Here is a 20995-nt window from a genome sequence, read left to right as displayed (position 1 = left end):
CTTTCTCTGCAGACGACCAGATGCAAAACCTCTTCCACATCCGCAGGAGGGTTCCCGCCGTCCTTTGCTCATGCCATGGTGTCGTGGGGCGTGCCCGGGTACCGTTTATTTGCTGATGCCTCCATGCCTTGAGCCTTCACCTGCTCTTCCGAGCTGCTACCAAGGCTCAACGATGGGCTTGTGTTGACCTGCTTCGGGCCAGCTGCTGCTTCTCCATCTCCCGGCCCCGCGGGCAGCAGCGGCGTGGATGGGGAATGAGGTGTGGCGATTACTCCGGCGCTGCTCGCTTCCAGTTGATTACCCAGGGAGAAAGGGCCAGGCTCTGGGCTCTGCAGAAAATGGATGCAGACCCATTGGCTTCATGGGGGTGGCTTTTTTTCACCAGTGGAGCATCTGTCTGGCAGCAACGTTAACCCTTAGCTCTCTGATTTGCACCATGGAGCCTTTTCACCCAGGGGTTATTTCTGCTAAATTGGCTTATGCTGTAGGAGAAACCCCATTCTGGTGCCTCAATATAGGGGTGACTTCTTGAGATCATGGTGGAAATAGGAATGGTTGCTATTGAGTTTTTCACCCGCTCTGGGGAAAAAAAAAATCCTTTCTGGGACCGGGGAGGCTTCAACAGCTTTTGCCTTTCTGCACGACGCGTTAGTGTTCAGCCAATATTGCAGATCTTCGTGCTTTGGGGATCCTCCTGCACTGGAGAGGTGACAGATGATACCCCTGCAACGCCACGTTGGGACTGCGGCGTGTAGGACAGAGAACCGGCTCCTTTGAGCTTGAGCCAGCCCTTCAGAGGGGGCTGGACCGAGCTCCTCACCCCCCGCCTGCTCCTGCATCCCGTGCATCCCGTGGGCAGCTTTCATGTGCTCCAGGGAGTTTGTCCCAGTTCAGTAACACTTCGGTGCGTTTTACCTTAAAATACCTTTCCGGCACGGAAAAGCACTCCCTGCCCTTTGGTTTGCCCTTGTGCAAAATGTCCGGTTTCAGTCCTCCCGCCATCCATCTGAGCATCATCTCTGCTCCCTCGTGTCCTGCGATTTCCGTTGGCCGTGAATGTAGAGGGGAGAGGGGTCTGTAAAGCATCCCAACGACTGGGATGCTGGAGAACCTTAACGGGGAGCTCAGAAATGGTATGTGGGAGAGGATTTCTTCTCCCCGCCGTGCAGGGACCTTCTTTGAGGTTGACTCCTTGGTGCAGGATGCAGATGGCTCTGGTTGACTCCATCCCTTCCCAGCCCATCCGGAGCTGATCCACCATTGCCCCCAGTCCCCACACTGAGAAGAAGGAAGCACGTCGGTTTGTTGCTCAAGGTCTGGGGTTGGTTTATTTTATTTTTTGCAAGCCACACCCTGGTAAGCAAGAGTTCCCTGCAAAGTGTTTGCAGGCTTGCTGCTCCAAAAGCCTTGCAGAGCTGGTCCTACCAGTTGTCTGAGCATGTGCACGTAACTTAAGGATTGCTCCTGGAAGATTAAGGGAGGTGATTCCTCTGCCTAGCAAAGGGAAGTCTTGTGTTGGTTAAAGCTGGAGCTGCAAACTCTACTTTTAGAATCATAGACTCATAGAATGGTTTGGGTTGGGAGGGACCTTCAAAGCCCATCCAGTCCAACCCCCCTGCAAGGAGCAGGGACATCTCCAACCAGATCAGGTTGCTCAGAGCGCCGTCCAACCTGGCCTGGGATGTTTCCAGGGACGGGGCATCCACCACCTCTCTGGGCAACCTGGGACAGTGTGCCACCACCCTCAGGGTAAAACTTTTTTTCCTAATATCTAATCTAAATCTACCTCCCTCTATTTTGAAACCATCACCCCTCGTCCTGTCACACCAGGCCCTGCTGAAGAGTCTCTCCCCGCCTTTCCTGCAGCCCCCTTTAGGCACTGGAAGGCTGCTACAGAGTCTCCCCAGAGCCTCCTCTTCTCCAGGCTGAACAGCCCCAGCTCTCTCAGCCCGGCCTCACAGGAGCAGCTTAATCCCCGCCCCAGCATCCCGCGCTCAGCCCATGCTCTCCCGCTCGCCGTTAACTGTGAGGTAACATCGTGCCCTGAGCCACCTCCTGCAGACAAGCCAGCGCCTGCTCTGGCTTTGGGCAGCGTTTCCAAAGAGACATCAGAGCGGTGACAGACGTTTTTGCGGGGGTAAGAGCAGGGGTGACAGATCCAGCTGCCAGCCGCGTCAGCAGGATCAAGCACCAGCCATGCTGGGCTGCAACAAAGCCAGAGGTCTGCAAACGAGGAGGAATCCTCATCTGGGAGAAATCTTTTGACCTGAGCGGGCGGCTGCTTTTTATCCTGTCTGTGTGAGGTCTCTCCTGATGATGTTGGCTGAATTCCCAACCTCTGGAGGATGTCCCTTAGGGGCAACCCCAGGAGGGTGAGTGCCCCAGGGAAGTGGATGCTCTCAGAGGAGTTACAGCGTGAGGAGCAAGGTTTTGGTCTCGCTGTTTGTGCTTGTGGCTTGGTGATGGCTTAGTTTGACCCAGGGAGCCTGCCCAAGGACGCAGCTCAGGGTGTTAAGGAAGGGCTTGCAGAGGGCAAGGTCTTCTTCTGGTTTATCACAGGAAGGGCCTCAGCAGACCGTGTGGAGCCCCATGGGTGCAGAGGTCCTACCTTGCCCTCTGGACCGCATGGAGCAGGATGGCATGGGGATGCATCACATCCTGATGGCTGATCCCGTTACAGAAGTGCTGGGAAGCAAAAGCAAAGAAAGTTCGGTGCTGCACTGCAGCATGACCCCCTACCATGTTGTGTTGGTGCATGGAGACCTCCTGTGCTTTATGGAGGTCACCGTCCTTGTAAAACAGATCAGTCCCTCCCTGAGCGTTTCTGCTATGCACAGAGCTGAAAGCATCTCCACAGCAGGAAACAATCCATCCCTGCCCCAGCAAACGCTGCTGTGCCACAGTGCGTCAGCCACGGTGCACAGCAGCAGCTCTTGTGGTCCTGGTTGGCTTTGACCGTCCAGCTGTAGGTCATGCGCCGGATGTGGCCCACAGGAGGTATCCATCCAGCCTTCTGCTCCTTGACAGGGATGATGCTTGACAGGGAGATGAAGCAGAATGGAGGTAACCTGTGGTGCTCAGCATCATGACCTGCATCCATCCAACCTGGGGGAGAAAAGCTGGTGTTTAGTCCTTGCCTGGTAAGAGGCTGCAGCCTTTCAGCTCCAAGGCAGTATGGCAAAGGGGAAAACTGAAAATGGAAGACCCAAGCTGGAGGAGGGCAAGGAGCAGAGTGCCTCAGGGCTTTTATTCGTGTCTAGGTCAGGCAAAGAGAAAATACTAAAACTGTTCATTAACAAAATCTGGGAGATGTTGTCTTGGGAGAGGTTTGAGTCCTGACTTGGGGCCTGAAGCTGTAGGACTGGGGCAAAGCCTGGGATGTGGAGGCCGTCATCAGAGGCATATGGGGGGGGATCTTTTTGTCTGAAATTGCAGGTGATGTTGGGATCCCACTCAGTTTGAACTGGGGTAGGTCAAGGGACACATTTCTGCTGTGGCTGGGATTCTCTCAAGAGAAGACCTGAAGGACTTAGTTGTATCTAAAAGAGGGTAGATTCAGACTAGATAGGGGGAAGAAATTTTTTATGATGAAGGTGGTGGAACAGAGGCCCAGGTTGCCCAGAGAGGTGGTGGATGCCCCATCCCTGGAAACGTTCCAGGCCAGGTTGGCCGGAGCTCTGAGCAACCTGATGTGGTTGGAGATGTCCCTGCTCCTGGCAGGGGGCTTGGACTGGACGGCCTTTAAAGATCCCTTCCAATCCTAAGCATTCTGTGATTCTATGATTTCCAGGCCTCCAAGGGGACAGAGTTTTGGGTTCTGCCTGCACCAAGGGTTAAAGGTGAGGGAGAGAGAGAAGAAACCCATAGCCCTGGGGACAACATTGGTGCTATGGTGTGATCTGGGCTGAAGCTGCAGGAGGGAAGGTTGGATCAGCAGGAGGGATGAACAGCACAGCTACTCTGGGAGGGGCGATCTTGTAGGATCCAGCTGCCTGGATTCAGTCTCCTACAGAGTAGCTGCGGCCCCGTTATCTCTTCTGCTCCTCAGGCACGCGTCTCCACATCTTTTGAAGTTCAATTGCTTTAATTATCCCAGAGGCTGCAGAAGCTGTTGAAGGCAGAGCATTTGCATGCAGTCGTGCTGCATTTGGTCTGTGCTGATGGTGAGGTTTCTGAATGAATTTTCCAGTTGCCCAAACCTCCTAAGGGAGCATCTCTGTGACCCATAGTGCCCAAGAAAAGGCTCTCAAGGCTACCTCAAGCAATGCCCTGTGACTCTTCTGTCCTTCCCTCCAGCCGTGTCACAGACGTATGGACTTCTTTTTAGACCATAATTTTTTTTTTCCCCCAGTTGGCAAGAAAACCAGTGTGAATGTATTGATGTGGTGCAAGGCTTCCAGCGGAGTCAGTGTGACCGGATTTAAAAGAAGCTGGTCCAGACATTCAATTAGAAGCTCTGAATAAATAATAGAAATACGTATTCAGTCCACTCCTGCAGAGATCACATCCTTTTTTTATTTTATTTTTTTTTTAAACCATTAATGATCAAAATGGATGCTGAGAATGGCACAGCACTCCTGTAACCTCGGTGAGACCAGCCCCACGTCCTTGTGCTGCTCCATCCTGGTTCAGGCTGCTGTATATAAACCTGAGGGAACTCTGGAGAAGGTTCCCTCCGTCAGGAAGGGGGTTTTTTTTTTGGGAAGTCCCAGGGCTCCTGAGTAAGCTTAGGAGTGCTTCGTTGTCGCTGGTGCTCTGTGCTGGTCTTTGCAATTATTAACCAGGGTCACGGCTGCTGGGGCGTGGAGGGTTGGTGAAGGAGTGATGGCTGTCTGCAGGGGCTGGGCAATGGCCAAGCCCATTAATTCACCTTTCAGTGCCTGTCCTCCAACTTCTGCTGGTCTAGAAGGGTTTTTAACCCTGCTATGGCCTGGGGAACAAGCCCAGTGTAACCTTGTCTGCCATGGTAAGGCTGGCTCAGGGCTTGAACAGCACCTAGGGACATGTTGGGAGTACCCAAAAATTCTGTGTTCTCCCTGAAACATGGGTTGGGATGCGCTGGACCCAGAGCAGTGCATATCTTCAGCTCCTGCCTGCTTCCCTCAGCCAAGGCTGGCTGCCTGCTGGCACATTCCCTCTTCCCGCTGCTTTTGGTTCCGTCCTCCTGCCATCTCCTTTTGCTGTCCTTCCACCCCTGTCCCCACCAGTCCCTCATCTTTCCAACCTCCTGGGTTTGCTGGTCTGGTGGGGGATGCTGCCACCAGCTTTGCTTTGAGCCTGTTACTCCTGCCTGTGCCAGGATGCCTTCGGACGTAGGTCCTGGTCCCATCTGACCTGAACCTCCGTGTTGAGGAGAAGGGCCAGTCTGACTGGTGCCACAAACGCACTTCGTTGCCACCGACACAGGGTTATGAGGGTGTTTACAGTGCAGGGCTGCCCTTTCTTCCTGCAGCTCTCACAACTCTGTTTGCAAAGGGTGACTCATCTGCCAGGAATGAGGAACTCCCCAGGCCAAAGGCTTCCCTGCCTGAGTTATCCAAGTGCAAGGGAGCTCCCTGGCCATCACACCCAGCTGGCTCCTGTGGGATATGGGCATCCAGGGATGTCCAAACCCTCCCGTTAACCCCAGCCTTCCCAGAAAAAAAAAGCATATTTGAACGCTGCACCTCCCCGCAAACGCGCCGGCTGGCTGTGTCTCTCCCTTGTTGCCGTTAAGCAGAGCGCAATGTTCTGGAGGGGAAAAAAAAAAACAGAGGAAGTAAGCAAGCGTGATAAAAATTGCCGTGCGTTGCTGGAAACGGCCTCCAAATGTGACATCTTATCTACGGCCGGTTTTGGTGATACGGAGTCTCTTGCGCTCGTGTTCTGCTAGGACGAGTGACCCTGGCCCCTTCCCTGGCCGTGCTGCACATGCACTTTTTAATGAGAGATAACTTTTTTTTTCTTCAGGTTTTTCTGCCAGCACCTTCCTCTGTAGGTCCCAGGGTGCTTTGCAGAAGGAACCAGGATACCTACAGATGGAGCGCGATGCTTTCTCCCGCTCTGTAGATGAGGAGGTATCACCAGGGAGCATTTGCCATACTCACACGCTTGCCAAAAGCCATATCGATGCAGCAGGCTTACTCAGAATAAACAGCCTCTGACCCCATCAGGATTTTTTTTAGACTAAATCTGCTACGCCGAGGTATTTTTTAGGGGAGTCGTCTTGTCCCTGTGTGCACGCACGCAGGATTAACCATCTGGCTGAAAGGTGCCGTGTTCGGGTGCCCAGGTTCAGACCCCGGCTGTGCTGCAGCAAACTACTGATAAAAATCAGAGCTGGATAGAAATGTAATGAAGAACAAAAATGGGTTTTTTCACCTTTAGCCTAAGTGGAGTTGTTAGCTGTTAGATGAGAGCAGAGATAGTGCCGGATAAAGCTGAGAGATAAAGGCCAGAAAGGAGCATTCAGTCTTCTGTTCTTCGGCAGTATTTTTTCAGCAAGTAACCGCTGTAAATGCTCAGTAATTTGCATTTTGGCTGAAGCAGCTGCTCTGGAAAGACATCCAACTCCGCTCAGAAACATCTGGAGATGGACTACCTATGGCTTCCCATAGGAATTAGCTCCTCTGGTTAACCGCAGTCAATTAGAGAAGAAAGGATATCTTGTTTTCTAGTTTTCATCCGTGTGGCTTCACCTTCCAGTCCTTGTGGACGCTGCCAGTGCAGGATGCTACGCGGTGCTGCTGGCTCTCGGCCGCACCACTTCGAGCCCAAAGCAAAGCTACAGTAGATGCAGAGCTGGGAGCAGGGAAAAGGCTTTGGGAATGCCGCTCCGACCCGCTGCGGGCCGTTTGCTGCCGTTCCCCATGGCCTTTCTGTGGGGCTGTCGCTGTACAGCCCATGACTTGAGGCTTTTTTTTTTTTGTTCAGAGAGATGTTGGCCAAGAGTTCTTATCTCGTGTCCGGTGTAGAGAGTGATTAATAGTTCAGCTGCATCTTCCCTGCGTCGTGGAGAAATATATAAGTTGCTTATGTATAAGCAATGACCCCAGTGTTGTCCCATGTCTATCAATAGAAACACCCAAGAAGGATGCAAAAAAATATTCAAATAACATTTTTGGAAAGAGCCTGTCTGCTCTGAACACCCTGCCGTTAGGCTACGGTGTTATAGGTTGCCCTCGTAAGATTGCAACCGGTTGGGACTCGGGCAACCACATACCTGGTTCCTGCTTCGTCTTCTCCTTGACCAATCTTGGGTGTTTGCAATGCGATATCAAAGGTGTCTTGTGTTCAGTGAGAACAGAGCTGGAGAACACGGGCCAGCAGATCCTGTCCTCTAAGGCCAAAGTGTTTTGTCTGACCTAGGGGCAGACAGCTGGAGGATCTGTGGACCTGCTGGAGCGAGTCCAGAGGGGGCCACAAAGGTGATGAGAGGGCTGGAGCACCTCTCGTGTGAGGACAGGCTGAGAGAGTTGGGACTGTTCAGCCTGGAGAGGAGAAGGCAAGTATTTGGTCCTGACCAGTGCAAGAACATTCAGCCCTTCTCCCCATTGCTCCACTCCAACCCATGATCGTTACCAGCTGGTTGGAGCTGGGACACCTGGGTGATGCTGGAGGTGAAAAGGGGGAGTCCACGACACCCCAGCCATAAGTTTGGCTTGGTCCTCCAACAAAATAGTTTATTGTTTAACTCTTCCATGTCTGGACTGAGGTTGGGCTCAGACCGCTGTTTCCAAAAATTCAGCTCTGCTGAGGGCTGTGAGTGCGGATCCCCTCCCCGCTCACACACAAACGTTTGAACGTGCAAGTGTAGGGTTGTCGATTCAGACCAGGCATGGAAACGCCCAGTTCTCATGCTCCTGGAGCATCCTAGCTCGGTGTAAGAAGGCAAAGAGTAACTAGACAGCCCTTCAGCGTTTTGATGCAGCAGATCTGACGTTCAGCCTGGTAAGCATGAAATGCTGTAAATTAGAGGGAGTCATGAATTTTAGGACTGCCCTAAGAGCATTCCCCCCACCTCTTCCTTTTAATTATTTTGCAAGTTGGGGTTTTTTGTTTTGTTTTGTTTTGGGTTTTTTGTTTTTTTTTTCCAAATGATCCTGTATCCCTTCTCGTTCTGCTTGGCATTCCTTTTGCAACTGAAATCCATCTCCACCCCCTCACGTGAGAGCAGCCCCGCCGGGAGGACAGATGGCTGTCGAGGTGACAGTCACCGTGGGGTCAAATAGCAGGGTGAGGAGTTGGCCCTTGGCCCCCAGGCAAATTTGGGCAGCAGAAAGGCTGGAGCTCCTTGGCCGAGAGGACCACGGTCCTGTTCTCGTAGGGATGGACGTTGCCTGTGTTGTCTCATGGAAGCCAGCGTTGCAAGGGTCGTTGCGAGCAGCGTCCAGCATCTTCTGCGTCAAACCCGTAACTTTGCCTTGGCTCGAGCAAGGCACCAGACCTCCCTCTGCTCCCCTCCAGGCTCTCCTCCTAAATCTCGCTGGTTCTTTCTGCCCAACCTCTCCTGGAAATGTCCTCTCCTGCCTGTCAGCCCAGCTCATGCACGAGCCCAAGCAATTAATCTTGTTCCTCCGTTAACAGCAGCATCCTTCTCTCTCAGCCTTGGCAGAAGGCAGCTGCCAACCATCCTTTCGCACCACCACTGCTTTTTCTGTGCCTCTCCGTAGCAGCGAGCGCCGTCACTGCGAAAGCCCTGCCTGATGGTCGCTCAGAAGGAGCTCATTCACTGCTGGGATGTCCTCACCACCTCCCTGGGGACATCTCTCCTGTCCTTCACCCCCTTTCTCTGTGGGAAATCTGGTGACTAGCTCGTTCCCTGGCCCTGTTAGCAGGGTGGGTGCGTGTTTTGACTGCTGGATGCGTTCCCCAACTGCTCCATGAGGCTGTCTGCTTTCCTACAAAGGAGCAAATCTGATGTATTATTCAAGTTTTGATATCGGACCATTTATTTTTAAGGCTTTTTTGAGGGCAAGAGATGCACTTGGGTCTCTGGAAGCTGATCCTGATGCCAAGGAGAAAATCCCGTGAGGATCACTAAGCCCTTTATACACAGCACCTCGATGCATTGCTAAGCTGCCTTCAAAGGCTTGTCTCTGAATTAATTCTTTTTTAACTGGCCCCATGCAGGCAAGGTCCTAGCAGGTCGTGTAGCACACCAAAGGCAGAGTTGCTCTCCCTGTCCTTGGCCTGCGAGCTAGGATGTTATAGAATCATAGAATTACAGAATGGTTTGGGTTGGAAGGGACCTTTAAAGGTCATCTAGTCCAACTCCTCTGCAATGAACAGGGATGTTTTTATAGTTATAAACTATAAATCTCAAATCCTGAGTCCTGGAGGATCATTGCTGAATACTGAAAGAGAGGAAATTTAGATGAGAAGAAATTCTTCACTGTGAGGGTGGTGAGGCACTGGAACAGGTTGCCCAGAGAAGCTGTGGATGCCCCATCCCTGGAAGTGTCCAAGGCCAGGTTGGACGGGGCTTTGAGCGAACTGGTCTGGTTGGAAGATGTCCTTGCCTAGGGTGATGAGGTTGGATCTGGATGATCTTTAAGGTTCCTTCTGACGCAAACCATTTTGTGATTCTCCCTCCACATTGAGGACACAGGAGTAGAGACATCGAGGTAGCTGGGCTGTTGGCCATCCAGTGCCAATGGTTTCCTCGTGGGAGATGCATCTACCTGTTGCCCCAGTCCATCCTATGCAGTCCACCTAGGATGATGCCTCACTTGCAGTTCAGATCGTGTTTAATTACAGTCCTAATTGCCTCTTTGCACAGTTATTTGTGTTCACTGTGTCTGAGGGTGTGGGGCTGGGACACGGTAGGTGATTTGGAGAAAGGTGGGTGGCTGGCACAAAGCACCTCACAAGCTGCTTTAGCAACTGATCCTCAGCAGCAGAGACCTGTGGAGCAGCCAGCAAGGGGGTTATTTTGGATTCACTTAAGCTCTGAGTGATGAGCACTTGTGCTGCTAATCAGGCTGATAAATACCATCAATTAAAACCTGTGCTTTGCTCTTCTGCTTTGCAGAAGTGAAGTGTTTTTGTCTCTCCCAGACAAGAAGAGACTGGCTGGGTGGGTCAGGGCAATCTCAAGCACAAATGCAGACTGGGTGGAGAATGGATCAAGAGCAGCCCTGAGGAGAAGGACTTGGGGGTACTGATGGATGAACAGCTCAATATGAGTTGGCAATGTGTGCTTGCACTCCAGAAAGTGTATCCTGGGCTGCATCAAGAGAGGGGCTGCCCAGAGAGGTGGTGGATGCCCCATCCCTGGAAACATTCCAGACCAGGTTGGCTGGGGCTCTGAGCAACCTGATGTGGTTGGAGATGTCCCTGCTCCTTGCAGGGGGGTTGGACTGGGTGGGCTTTGAAGGTCCCTTCCAACCCAAACCATTCCATGATTCTGTGATCAGCATGGACATTGGTTTAGCTCTCAAACGTCTACTTTCCTTCAGCTAATCCTAGTGATTCATTAACAAGGGATGGTGACACCGCCCCTAAGTTGATGCCCGACTGTAAATGATAACATAATCCCTGAGATTTTTAATTTTTACAGATTAGCTGCTTCCAGTTAGCCTGTATTGCAGCTTCCTTGTCCCACCACATGTGATGACACCACAATAAGCATATGGTTTCCATATGTCTCACTGGGAGCAATGAGATCAGCTTGCTGGATGTATCTGCCCGCTGGATGGGGCACCCTTCGTTTTACTGTGGATGGTGTTGGAGACCACAGTTGGGATCATGTGGCACATAGAACCTTAGGAAACCAAATGAGATGTTTCCAGACTAGGCTAGCTAATGGTCAGCACTTTGAAAAGGACATTCCATTGGGGGAGAGAAAAGGGTTGTACATGGCTGTTATAAATAAATACTGAGTAACTTTAGAGAAGTAGCTTTGGAAGAAGGTCTATGATTTAGTAGAGTGACACAATGTAAAGCACCCCCTTCCCTTGTGCCTGCTGTGGGGCCCAGGAGACTCGACCTGTGGGGTGGAGGGATGAGGACCTGAACAAAGGGGCTGGTACCCAGTGACCAAATGGCAGAGGGGATGGAGCAGTGATGGAGGGGTGCTGCACTCTCCCTGTGGGCCGTTTGGGCAATGGTTTCCTGCTGTCTTCTGGATTGCTAAATTCAATTGTTGGCTTCATCTTGGAAGCTAGATGCTTGTCGAGAAAGAATAATTAATCCAGAAACACATGGCGCTCTGCCAGAAGGCCTTTTTTTTTTTCTAATTAAAACCAGATCTGATAAAGTCTGCTGAGAAATTGGCGACTCTGATGAAATAGTGAAATGTATGTCCGTAATTTGAAGCTGCGTGGTGGGGGATGCTCTGGGTAGGGCTCAGCCCCCATAAAACCCATGCACACGCAGCTTGCATGGGATGTCTTCTCCTCCTTTGCCTCCAAGGGCTGTGTATTTCCCAAATGGGTTATGAATTCACTAAGAGGCAGGACACCAGTTATCATCTCCTACTGAGATGTGCCTGTTTTGGTGGTGTTTGACCAGCTCTGGGTGAAATGGGAGTCCCATGTCCAGGGGATCTGCAGGTTATGCTTGAGCTTTGAGGAGTCATCCATCTCCCCTCATTTGGATGTGGGATTTTCCCTGCCTGTTTAAATTGGTGATGGAGCACACTGATACCTCCTGTAGTGCTTCATGGGACTATAAATGTGGGGTCTAGCGATGTAGGACAGCCAGATCTGGGGACAGGCAGAGATAGAGGCTGGGTGGCTGCCTCTAGCCAGGATGTCTTGGTCTTGCCACCCAGATGCTGTGGAGGAGGATCGGGTGTCCCTGGCCAGACCCTGCCCCGTCCAGACCCTGCCCCGTCTCACTCCCATTCTTCCTGTCCTCCCAGGGCCAGTGGGGAAGGATGTTTTCCTCGGTGAAGCCATACGAGAACCAGCGCTACGCCTCCCTGAAGAAGGAGTGTCAGCGACGGAAGCAGCTCTTTGAGGACCCGCTTTTCCCTGCCAACGATGACTCACTCTTCTACAAGTCAAGGATCCAGGGCATCCAGTGGAAGCGGCCAAAAGTAAGTGTGCCCATCCATTTGCCCATCAACACTGTTTTCCACCATCTCTGCTCTCAGGGATCCCCAAAAATGCACAACACATCCTTCACCAAAGATGCCAAGCCCCAGCAAACATCTCCTCTCCCCAGCTGGGTTTATTTGTCCAGGGATCCTGGGATGCCTGGGAGACCTGCTGCACCCAGGTCCAAGCTGTTCTGCCCCAAGTGAGGTCCAGGAGCAAAGGAGGCTTCTCCATGACTCAGTTTTCCCATGCATAAAGCAGAGAGAAGGTTTGTAGTCAGGTTAGGACAAGGGGTTATCTCTGAATACTCTTGGTGATCCATTTGGAAAGGCAAAAAAAAGATGAGCCTTGGGTAGCTTTGTTGGTCTTGGGGCCTTTGGGAGGTGGGCACTGTATCTAGAGGAATCTGTATGCCCTGACATGGCCACCTGCTTGGGGTTGGCCATGAGGCCGCTCCTCTGACTGCCATCAAATACAAGGAGTCCCAGGGAGCAACGATAATTGTGGTTGGGGAGAGGCGATATCACAGCATCTAACACACCTGGTTCTCCTTCCTTGCCTGCGGGGAGGAGCCGTCCTCTCTGCCCAGCCCATGCCGTTTTGCACGCAGCTTGGTGGTGTTTCAGCGTGGCGGGGTGGCCTGAGCTGCCATTGTCCTCCTCACCCCCGCTGGCAGCCCAGAAAATCAGCTGGCCTTTCGCAAGACAGTGCTGCATCTGTCTGGGTGCGGGCAGTCGTGGGAGGGTGGACAAAAAGTCTTTGTGTGAAGGGGGGGGTGGAGCTGAACTGACTCTTTCTGATGCTCAGCCCCCCAGCATCCCAGCAGAGTCCTCCTGGGAGAATGTCTCGCTTCCCTCTGCTCTGCTTTGGGGTCTTCCATGCCAGCTCTGTCTGGACATGGGGTTTGTGCAAGGTTCTGCGTGTATTTTAACTTTTTCCCTTGTCCACTGGACTGGAAAGATGCTCAGTGCACAGCTGCCTTCTGAAGTCAGGGCTCACCATGGTTTGGTCTCCTGAGCACACCTTGCATGTCCTACATGTAGGTAATGACCAAGACTTTCTAAACAACTTTCCCTGGACTACAGGTGGGGATGTATTTGACATCCCCTTGCTGGTTTGCATTCAGAGACACACATGTTAATTCAGCCCCATGTCTAATGACGGAGGGATGGATCCAGCTGTAGAGGGGCAAAGTTTGCTGATCTTCTGCTGAGCTTCTATGTCTCAGAGCTTTTTTCCATCTACTTTTCTGGCTTTCAGCTCACTTGCAGCCCTTGGTGTTCAGGCATGTAGCAGCCACTTTTGCTTAGGAAGACGTGAAGTCAGCCAGCAAGGTATCATCTCGTACTGCCTTGCTCTGGGGAGCATGAGGTCTTTCTAAGAAAGCTTTCTGGACCTCCTGGTCTTCACCTGCAAGGTGGCTTGCTCATCTAGTCCAAGCCCATCCCTGCTGAAGCGCGGAGTGGATTCAAGCTCTTTCCAACCAGCCAGCTCTGCAGTTTCATAGAATCATAGAATAGTTTAGGTTGGAAGAGACCTTTAAAAGTAAAGCAGTTAGCAGAGGATGATTGAACAGGTGCTTTTTCTGGCATGGGCTGGCAGCGGGAATGGGTGCTGGAAGCGTGTCCCACAGGCAGGCAAGGTCCTGCACACTTAACTAAAGGTGGAGATGATCCCTCTTTCACTGCTTCTGCACCAGATGAAGGGAACTTTGCCAGCAATTTTGGCACCAGAAGGAGTCCGTGCTGAGCAATAGCAGTCTCCTTGATGCTGCTATCTGGTAGGATCGGACCTGTCTAGCTGCCCTGACCACAAAATTGCCGTAAAAATGAATTTGAGCTCACATGTGCCCTGGTTACTGCTGAAGTTTCCAGAGGACTCTTTCTCTAAAGGACTTCTCCAGGTTCTTTCCTTTCAGTTGTCCATTTTGGCAGAAGTAACTGAATTTCATGGGGAGAAGAACTGCTTTGTGCCAGCCAGTCAACGCCAAGTGACATTTTTAGTTGCTGGCCCCAATTCTGCCTGAATTCATACCAGCTCTCTAAGGGGGAGAGCCCAGCACAAAGTCCCAGCATCTTCTGCAAGAAAGCAAACACGGTGCATCTGGGATTTGGGGATCTTGATATATATCTCACCACTTTGCTGTCTGCAAGAGAGCTGGGAAACAGCATCAGCATCTCCAATTTGATGCAGTGCTCAGTGGGGTCCAAAATGTCCATGAAGTTCAAACCAACTGCTCTGCCTGTGGTGGTTACGTGGTACAGTTATTGAGCCACACAAAGTCCCTACAGCGTCTTCTTGCTATCACAACCAGCAAATCTTTCCTTGGGCAATCACATTTTATTCTTGTTAAGAAAAAAAAAAAAAAAAAACAAAAAAACGGAGCGATACTCCCAACTTTTGGCAAGTGCTGTTTTGGGGATTTCCCGACCCAGAAACGCAGTCTGCCAGTCCCAGGGATGCTGTCTGCATGGAGGGGATGGTGTGTACACACTTCTGTTATCTCGGGGCCGTGGTTCGTTTTGGAGAGTTTCAGCTGAAGCTGCGTGGTAAAACGCCAGAGCTCATCGTGTCTCAAGCCTTGCCGTGGGAGCAGAGTGGGTGGAGAGTGGAAATAAAAGGCATCAGCTGTTAAAAACAAGCGTTTGCTTTCTCAGAGAGGTTGTCGCTTATGGTCTATGCAGAGAAGGGACACACAGGAGCGAGTTTTTTCAGGCAAAGCGCTCGTGTGTGAAAAGTACCTGTGGTGGACTCGCTGGGGTGGTGGGAATGAGCTTTGGCAGAGGCAGGATCTCATTCCCATGTATTTACATGGGACGAGTACAGACCTAAACAGCCCACCTCACCTGTGTGCCCATCGCTTCCTTCACAACCAGGACCTGCCTTTGTCCTTTCTGCTCCTCCACCTTCTCCCAAAGCCTGAGGTTGCTTTGGCAAAAAAAAAAAAGAAAGAAAGAAAAAGGGAAAAAAAAAGCAATCTCTGCAGTGCTCTCCCTCTTGCTTGAGATTTTTGTTTCTGGGGAAAAGACGGCTGAAGGGCTTTGCTGGAACAGCTCATGAGTAACCCTTCCCAGGTCAGGCTGTTTTCCTTCAGCTTCCTCCTGCATCTGCCGTTGCGACGTTTCCTGGAACGGGCTCAGCCTTATTATTTCCAGCGGGGTGTCCTCCCTCCCTCCCTTCCTCCCTGCTTTCCCCTGGCCTCGAGCCCTGCTCCGGGTGCCAGATCTCTGCAGCGGGAGCAGCTGTTTGAGCCCTCTAATCGGGCTTTGGCGTCGGTGGTTGTTTGCCCGGCCGTTCTTCGTGATGCGGAGCCGGAAAGCTGATTGCTGGAGTGTGTCGGAGGGAGGGAAAGCCATAGCGTCAGCCTGAGCTGGGAGGGAGGTCCCAAAGATCTTTGTTTTAGTGCGTCCGCTTAAAAATGAGACTGGCTGCTCTTTGCTGAGCCAAAGCAGATTTTGGAGCTGGCCAGGACAGCATCAGCGGCTCTTTCTGGCAGCAACACTTGCCTATTGGATTAAAAATTAAACCTAGCATTTTGGGCTAAGCCCAAATCCTAGTTTCTTGCTTGAAACTCCTTCTCCCTCACACTCTGCCTGCCACCGTATGAAGGCGAGGGATCCTCAAGGATCCTGGCAGGGGGGTTGGACTGGGTGGCCTTTAAAGGTCCCTTCCAACCCAAACCCTTCTGTGATTCTGTTCTCCTGTGGGAAGCAAATGAAGCCTGGTGGGAGGCTGAGGCCGTACACAGATGTGATGTAGAACCACATGAACTGCATGCTCTGATCCTTCAGCTCTTCCCAGGGAGCAAGCTTGAGCCTGGAGAAGTTTTTTTTTCTTCCCTGTCTCAGGAGGCAGAGTGGGCTGCTATGTGCTGAGTGTTGTCCTGCCCACAGCAGCGTGTTGCAGGACCTTGCAGAAGCGCCCCGCGGTCTGCGCTACGACACGGAGTGGTTGGGACCAGAGATCCCAAAGATGCTTGTAGGGGACCAGGTGGCAACTCAGTGCCCAGCTGCACCAACGGTGCTGTAAGGAGAAGCTGTGACGAAGCACAAGGGTTTCCAAGCAGGCTGTCATCACAGTGACTGGGTGGCTCAAGGTGACATGCGGTGATGGTTGAACCTGAGCTGCGCCTCGGCACTGTGAGTTCAAGCCTGGCTGGCTGCAACCACCAGAGAAACTCTCTCGGATGACTTCTACACCCTCCCCTCCCCAGGGGAAGAGTTTTGCCCTCCAACCCTGTTTCTCAGTATTTTTATATCTCTCCAGCCTTTGCTTGCAGTTATCTCTGCAGGAATTGTCAAGGGAGGTTGTCGCTGATTAAATAGCACAAAGGTAGATTCTTGCTAAGTGGCAACATTATTTTGTCTGGGTGCAGAGGGGACGTCGTTTGGAGGGGACAGTCTGAGAGTCAGAGTAGTTTTGGGGGAGACAGAGGGGTGAGATGTTTCGGGAAGGCTTGGGGGAAGCAGGAGGTCTTAGGGCAGTAGGGCCATGCCATTTCAGCCCTGCTGTGGCTGTTTTGCTTGTTTGTTTGTTTTTCCAGCCAGACAAGAGGAATCTTGTTTTAGAAACTGAGAAAATACCATTTTTTAGCAGCCACTTCCCTGTCAGCCTGACATATATTTGGCCTGGCTTGTGTGTAGGGGTTTTGTCCATTATACCCATTGTCTCCTGAATGCAATGCTATTGCGTTTGGCGGGTGAGGAGATGTTGCAGGATGGGAGAGCAGCTTTCAGATCCCCTTTTTCCTTGCATTATTAAGCACTTAGCTTCTTTGGCTTGCTGAGTGAGGGTTATACAATCAATCCCCGGCAGGGTTTTCCTGGAAGGGGAAAGGAGTCAATGAACTAATTCACTAAAAGCAGGACCGGCACTCGCCTGCCCGCAAGTTTCTGCATTAAAAGGTCTTTTCCCCAGTGTACAGCGCAGGCTGGGAAGCTGGCAAAAACAGGGAAGGGTGAAGATAATGGGGAAGACAGAGGTTAAGTTCTTGTGGTTCTTTGCTGTGAGAGCTCACACGAAGCAGGAGCATGGAGGAAATTAAAATGGTGGTGGTCATGGGGTGATAACCCTCTGCTGTCCCACTTGGACCCTCTACTGACAGAAATACTGACCTCTGGCACCTTTGCTCCAGGGATGTCTTTACTGGGAAAACACTGTCTCAGGTTGCCCAGAGAGGTGGCGGATGCCCCATCCCTGGAAACATTCCAGGCCAGGTTGGCCGGGGCTCTGAGCAACCTGATCTGGTTGGAGATGTCCTTGGGGTTGGACAGGATGGCCTTCAAAGGTCCCTTCCAACCCTAATGATTCTATGATTCTACTCAGCTTTTTTTTTGCAGCTTTTTGGCCTATCTCACTCAGTTTTGGTCCTGCCTGGAGGGTGCTCCTGGTTAGCATTGATGCTGTGGCTCCTCTGTGCCGCTGGATGGACCGAGGGGTTGTCTCCTCCAAGCAGAGTTTGTCATCTGTCCGCGATCCATCATGGGAGTCGGAGTCCTTCCAAACCTTTGTGTTTGTCAGCTCAGGAATTTATGAGCCACTCACCTGTTGGTTTATCTGCCGTTTTCAATAAAGCCTGGAGCTGATTGCCAATCTGGTCGCTCCTTGCCAGGAAAGGATTTGGTCACCATTTAATGCAATCTCTGAATTGACCTTGCTTTTAAGTTTTTAAGGCTCCCCCCATCCCTTCCCCTCAAGGATGGACAAAAGAATTGTATTTATGCTTACTTTTAAAGGTCTCTCCTCTCATTAAACATGATGCTGACCCTGGCTGCACTCCAGCAGATCTCGCTGGATCCTCCCCGTGGTGCCAGGCAAAGACGCTCTCCCCCTTTGCCCCAACAAGCGTACGGGGCGATAAGCTGCCCGTTGTGAATATGGCTCACTGCAGCCTTTGATAAGAAATTAGCCAGCCAATCTGCTCCGTCCTCGGCATCAGAAGGACACGGCCTCAAATGCAAAAGCAACAGTAAAATCAGTGGATTAGATTAATTGCCTGCTTAGAGAATTCTCCAAGTCATCCCTTTTTAAAATAAAACCCTAACACAATTTGACAGTAAGTGGAATGGCACCATTTTGTCTCTGATATTGATCATGCCTGACCAATTTGGTGGCCTTCTACGACGGGGTTATAGCATCAGTGGACAAGGGATGAGCAACTGACATCATCTACCTGGACTTGTGCAAGGTATTTTACACTGTCCCGCACAACGTCCTTCTGTCTAAACTGGAGAGACATGGATTTGACAGATGGACCATTTGATGGATAAAGAATTGGCTGGATGGCCACACTCAGAGAGTGGTGGTCAACGGCTCAATGTCCGAGTGGATACCAGTGATGAGTGGCGTTCCTCAGGGGTCCATACTGGGCCCGGCCCTGTTCAACATCTTTGTCGGTGACATGGACAGTGGGATAGAGTGCACCCTCAGCAAGTTTGCCGATGACACCCAGCTGTGTGGTGCCATCAACACACTGGAGGAAAGGGACACCATCCAGAGGGACCTGGACAGGCTGGAGAGGTGAAGATGATGAGAAGGCTGGAGCAGCTCTGCTGTGAGGACAGGCTGAGAGAGCTGGGGCTGTTCAGTCTGGAGAAGAGGAGGCTCCGGGGAGACCTGAGAGCGGCCTTCCAGTGCCTAAAGGGGGCTGCAGGAAAAACGGGGAGAAACTCTGTAGCAGGGCCTGTTGTGACAGGACAAGGGGTAGTGGTTTCAAAATAGAAGGAGGTAGATTCAGATCTGATATAAGGAAACATTTTTTTTTACACTGAGGGTGGTGGAGCACTGTCCCAGGTTGCCCAGAGAGGTGGTGGATGCCCCATCCCTGGAAACATTCAAGGCCAGGTTGGCCAGGGCTCTGAGCAACCTGATGTGGCTGGAGATGTCCCTGCTCCTTGCAGGGGGGTTGGACTGGGTGGACTTTGAAGGTCCCTTCCCACCCAAACCGTTCTGTGATTCTACAATATATATAATTTAACACAAAGACTGTGCAAATACTTCCCCAAAGCCTTGCAAAGGATAAAAACCTCTTTATGCTTTAGCCTGAGGTGTGCAATGCAGGGCGATCTGAAGCCCTTTGGGTGATAGCTGGGGCCAGCAGGAGCTGTGTTGACTGACAAGGCAAGAGACCACAGCTTGGGAGGGGTGACCTTTGTGTTCACATAGAGACAAAACAAAGCATCTCACATCTTTGATATTTCTAGATCTTTGGGAAGAAATCACCACTCAGCGATTAATTTCTTACAGTTCCCCTCCGAGAAGGAAAAGGGTGAACAAACCATCTTAATGGAGAGTGGCCATAGATGGTTAAACCTTGACTGCAGTCTGATAAAAATACCACTGAGAGAGTTACGTAAGAATTAATGATGGAAAAGGTAAACAGAGTGCTTAATAACTGGAGAAACTGGCTTAAAGTCTAACCATACACGTTTCGCTCTTATACAGCCCACATAAACCATGTAGTGAGTTTGTGTGGAGACCTTGTGCTACCTGTTGCTGGGAGAGCATGTGAACGTTGGAGTTGCTGCTGCTGTACCTGCATTGTTGTGTCTCTCAGTAAAGTGGCAGCAAACTGAGCATGAGTTGAAGGCTTCAAAGTCTCATCTGGAAATGCCATATAATCCTTGTGTTGCTGGGAAAGTCGAGTAGGTCAGGAGGAAATCCCCGTAGGGGAAAGTGATGTTACCAAGGAGAGATGAAGCTTGCTTGAGTTTAATGTCTCTGAACTCCTGCAGTTTCATTACTCCAGCCTGTGGCCTCATGGGAAGACCCTCCCTAGTTGTTAAATCCAGATTTTATCGATTTTGGTGAACACCCCTCTTGGAGGTGCCAGCCAGTGCCAGCTAACACTGGGTGCTTACAGCCAACGCTGCTGCCAAGTTCCTCTCCGCTTCCTTCTTTCAACAGCGGCAGGAGCTCGGCCTTTTCCTGCTGGCTGAATATTGAATCATTTTCTCTAAATAATGCCCCTTTTTGTCCCTTCTCCCAGCTAACACAAGCTCATGAGTCCACATTTATGGGGGCGGTTTTCTCGTAAAGCTGGCTTCTCTGTTGGTAAAGCTACACCCGAAGTATGAATAATCAGAGTAGGTGTGGGCTGGAAGTCTTTTCTTTAAACAGCTTAAACTCGTGATAACCTCTTCATCGTCATTGCATTGTCAGAGATTAATCTGGACTGCGGTGAGGTCAAGTCCTGGTCTTGGATCGAGGTGCTGCTGGGCTATAAATATGACACAATTACAAAGCAAAGGGCAGTTCCTCGCCTTGGGACAGTCTGGCCCAAGGGGTGTGGGAGGGATCCCCGTGAAAAAGTAGTTAGGAGGTTTTGGTCTGGGATATGCAAAGTGGAGGATGAGGTAATTTTCCTTTGCAGCTTTATGTTCTTTCTTTTCCCATCAATAACTTGGCTCTTAGGATAATTAAAAAAACAAAACAAAACAAAACAAAAACCAAAAACCCTGCATGATTTATATTCCTAAATCCTGTTTTAGAAGATTGGCTTTTGGTGAGACACAGGAATTGGGATTCAGGCAAGGCAGCGTTCAGCAGGAAGGAGTGCCAAACCTGAATTATGTCTCTTGGAGGCAGAAGTGGTGCAGCCAAGCTAATGGCTACACCAGCTCGCTCCAGGATTTCACAATAGCTCTTGTGATGAGTGGGTGGTTTTGGACCATTCCTCCTGAAATACTGTGTTTTCTCATAGCAGGGCTTACTTGAATAGGTTCCTCCCTTCCCACCAACACATCCTCACCACCATATTTCCAGGGTGGGGATTGATGGCTCAAAAGTGGAGCAAGCTGTGGAACATCCTCATGGCTCATGCCTGTGGTTCATGGTCCCTCACTTGTAGCAACGTGACTGTGAACCTCCTCAAGAACAAGTCTGGGGCCTGATGCAGATAGTTTCAAGCCAAAGCAGTTCCTCTGGTTGAGGTTAGACCCTACAACTGGAAGTGCCAGTGCAACTGGGGGCGC

General features: G+C 51.1%; 1 protein-coding gene across 1 annotated transcript in view; it reads left to right on the top strand.

Annotated features, from left to right (window-relative positions):
- The window catches only part of CAPN5 (calpain 5), a 50839-nt gene that overhangs the window by 3647 nt on the left and 26197 nt on the right, over positions 1–20995 (top strand). Inside the window, exon 2 of the mRNA XM_086739723.1 lies at positions 11846–12022. Coding sequence (XP_086595849.1) covers positions 11861–12022 — 162 coding nt within the window. The 5' untranslated portion in view covers positions 11846–11860. The remainder of the gene's footprint in view (positions 1–11845; positions 12023–20995) is intronic.

The sequence above is a fragment of the Chlamydotis macqueenii genome, chromosome 1 (genome assembly GCF_036417535.1).
Source record: "Chlamydotis macqueenii isolate bChlMac1 chromosome 1, bChlMac1.mat, whole genome shotgun sequence".
Lineage (NCBI taxonomy): Eukaryota > Metazoa > Chordata > Aves > Otidiformes > Otididae > Chlamydotis > Chlamydotis macqueenii.
This window is presented reverse-complemented; position numbering and strand designations above follow the sequence as displayed.